The sequence below is a fragment of the Rutidosis leptorrhynchoides genome, chromosome 3, assembly GCF_046630445.1.
Source record: "Rutidosis leptorrhynchoides isolate AG116_Rl617_1_P2 chromosome 3, CSIRO_AGI_Rlap_v1, whole genome shotgun sequence".
Taxonomy (NCBI): domain Eukaryota; kingdom Viridiplantae; phylum Streptophyta; class Magnoliopsida; order Asterales; family Asteraceae; genus Rutidosis; species Rutidosis leptorrhynchoides.
In genome coordinates this window covers 51,117,351-51,120,387 of record NC_092335.1, presented here as the reverse complement: position 1 = coordinate 51,120,387, position 3,037 = coordinate 51,117,351, and the positions used below count along the sequence as shown (strand labels likewise).

Here is a 3,037-nt window from a genome sequence, read left to right as displayed (position 1 = left end):
TTGCGAATGACGAGCGAAAGGGCACCAGAGAGGAGTTTGCGTATGTGTGTGGGAACAGTGAACGCAAACTGATCATTTAATTAGTTCTTTTACTGAAACACGCAAGGTCGCAATGTCGCAAGGTCGCAAAGACGCAAAGACGCAAGGTCGCAAGGACGCAAGGTCGCAAGGACGCAAGGTGTCTTGCGCCTTGCGAGGGCAAATTGTCAAACTTTTTTTTTTAGTGCTGTCAGTCAACAAGCTTAAAAAAAAGGCATTTTGGTGATAATCCCTTTTTTTATTCGTTGAGCATATATAGAATAGAATTTGACTAAATCCACAAAGGCCCATTTTTAAGGCCTATTAAAAATGATGGCCCTTTCTAAAGTTAACTATTATCACTCAATTTCTTTTCTTCTTTTTTTTTTCAGAAAAAAAAAAAAAAAAGCCCAAAGTTGTAACCGTTAATGACTAATGAGTATAACTAAAGATTCACAAATCTTGATCACTATGTTACCCAATATTGCAATCAACTTATTTTAATTTAAATCACAACAATACCAAAAAGTTTTGTACCATCTCCCTAAAATCACAAACTTAACGTCCATAACATACTAACTAAAAACAACCAAATAATCCAAAATTAAGACTACTTTGATCTTCTAATAACTTTCATGCGACGAGTCCTAACTGTTTTTTGATCTCTGAGAAATTCGGATCCACTTGAGGAACATTTGATGACGAAATCGTTGTAGGAGTCAATAATTTTGCGTTCTTGACCTTCGATATGCTTGTTAGAACAGCTAACGGTGTTATGTCTCCAACAACAGTCACCTTCTTTGCAATGAAGTCTATGTTGAATGATGTTACCCCTATAATTAAGTAATTTACATTAATTTATTTACTTATCAAATATTTTATAGGCCACGTTAATATTAAGATTTAAACATAGATACAATTTATAAAAGGTACACTATGTACAACATATAAAGGTTAATGATCTAATTTACTATACCTTCCATTTTAGATAAATGTTTCCTCATTTTCCTTTCACAGCCTTTGCAGTGCAATGACACTCTTAACACAACCACCTGCAACAATTTAAATTATATAATACTGCCATATGTATACTTTTCATATAATGAGAAATATTAAATTAAATCCACCTGAATTAAAAAAACAACTTTCCGGTATAATGTAAAGAAGATGAATAAAGCTGATCTCAAATATAATATATTCATTGAATAAATATGTTTTGCTGTAAAAGTGTAAAGGTATAAACCATCACATGTATGTAGAATATGTGTTTTAAGATATGAATCATATGATTAGTATTAACTTCCTTTCATCAATTTATTTATACATTTATATTAATCATATTATCCTATAATTTTTAATTTTCATTGTAAAAAGAAAAAGTTACTATTCATCAACGTTCACATAAAAAATGCATTTTAATATAATTACTACAGTTTAGATTAAGATATGTGTAATTAATAAATGATTGAAAGTAACAAAAACCTGATGATCGGATGAACGTGATGACAAGGACGAGGACGTCCGTGGCAGTGTTTTGACCGGAGAAGATGATAATATTTCCTCATCTTTCTTTTTGTAATAAGTTTTATCACCATCACATTTATCTATTTTTTCCGGCAACAGTTGCGGTGGTGGTGGCGGCAACAGTGTCGAAAGTTGCTTTAAAAGAGGATCAAATAACTGATCAGACACTAACGATTTATCACCTAACAAAAACCTTGAAGAAGTAGCCGGGCTTATGAAATCACTAGGCTTTGTACAATTCCATCCGAGCAACGCACTTGTTCCTTGCTTTCTAACCACATTTTTATTTGTTTGATCATTATTTTCGTCCGCAAACGCAATGTTTTTTCTCTTTGTATCGGGTTTAGTTTTGTGTTTCTCGGGCTTGGTTTTGTTGTTTAAGGAGGTGGTGGTGAAAAGAGGTGGTGTGAGTAGGGTTTTTGTAAGTCTTTTTTCGTCTCGGATGATTGGATTGTGGCGGTCGATTGTTCGACCGCCTGAGGCGGCAGAGGATGACGGTTGGTGATGATTTCCGGAATCCATGATGGTGGTGGAGGCTTGAGAAGCACAGAATATATCTTTAGTTTTCATGTTAAGTATGAGTTGTGTTTGTGTGTTGTGCTTTTGAGCTAGCTAAAGAATCTTTTTAATTACTCCATCCCTCCCAATTTAATAGTCCACAGACAAAATGGCACACAGTTTTAGGAAATCCTAATAACTTCATTTATCCACCAATGAAATATTTTCTCTCTCCAGATCCACCAATCAAATATCCTCTTTCCTTTCTATTTATGGAAGTGGACTATTAATTTGAGACATCTCAAAATGGAAAAACAAGAGTATCTAATTGGTAATTGGGAAGTGGACTATCTAATTGAAAACTGGAATGATATGATGGACAAATTTTTGTCAGAATTCTTCCTCGCTTCGAAAGCAGCAAAATTGCAAAGTGACATAAATCACTTCAAGCAAAAGTCTAACGAGACTCTTTATGAAGCTTGGACCCGATTTAATAAAATGCTTAGGGTATGTCCTCAACACGGGTTGAATACATTCCAAAAAGTCCAAATTTTCTATAAAGGAGTCAATGTGGCTACCCGGAAGGATATAGATGTTGCAGCAGGAGGATCAATCATGAAAAAAACGCCCGAAGACGCTCACACAATAATTGCCGATATAGCAGCCCATTCTCATAATTGGCATCAGGAGATGGAATTCTCTAGATCGTTAACAGTTGCTAATGTCGTAAGCAACGATGAAATCGCTGCATTAAAAGTTCAATTGGCAAATCAAGCAAGGCAAATCGAGAAGGTAACCAAAGAAATGCACGCTATCAGGGTAGGGTGCAAGTTGTGCCAAGGTCCCCACCTCACACGAGATTGCGACCAAACGACGATGGAAGAGCAAGCAAATTTCCTAGGTTACATGCGAAAAGGTGAGATGAATTTTGACGACTTTCCGGCGGTTGAAGCAAATAACCGGAAATATCCTCCTGTCAACAGTTATCAAATAGGAG

At 35.4% G+C, this 3,037-nt stretch overlaps 1 protein-coding gene across 1 annotated transcript; it reads right to left on the bottom strand.

The window, feature by feature from the left end:
* Positions 1–464: 464 nt before the first annotated feature.
* On the bottom strand, positions 465–2,112 carry LOC139896097 (protein SODIUM POTASSIUM ROOT DEFECTIVE 2-like). The gene is made up of 3 exons (XM_071878680.1): positions 1,501–2,112; positions 995–1,070; positions 465–851 (listed from the first exon to the last, which is right to left on the bottom strand). Exons 1-3 carry the CDS (start codon positions 2,110–2,112, stop codon positions 652–654), a joined length of 888 nt encoding a protein of 295 aa, XP_071734781.1. The 3' UTR covers positions 465–651.
* Between the last annotated feature and the right edge of the window lie 925 nt (positions 2,113–3,037).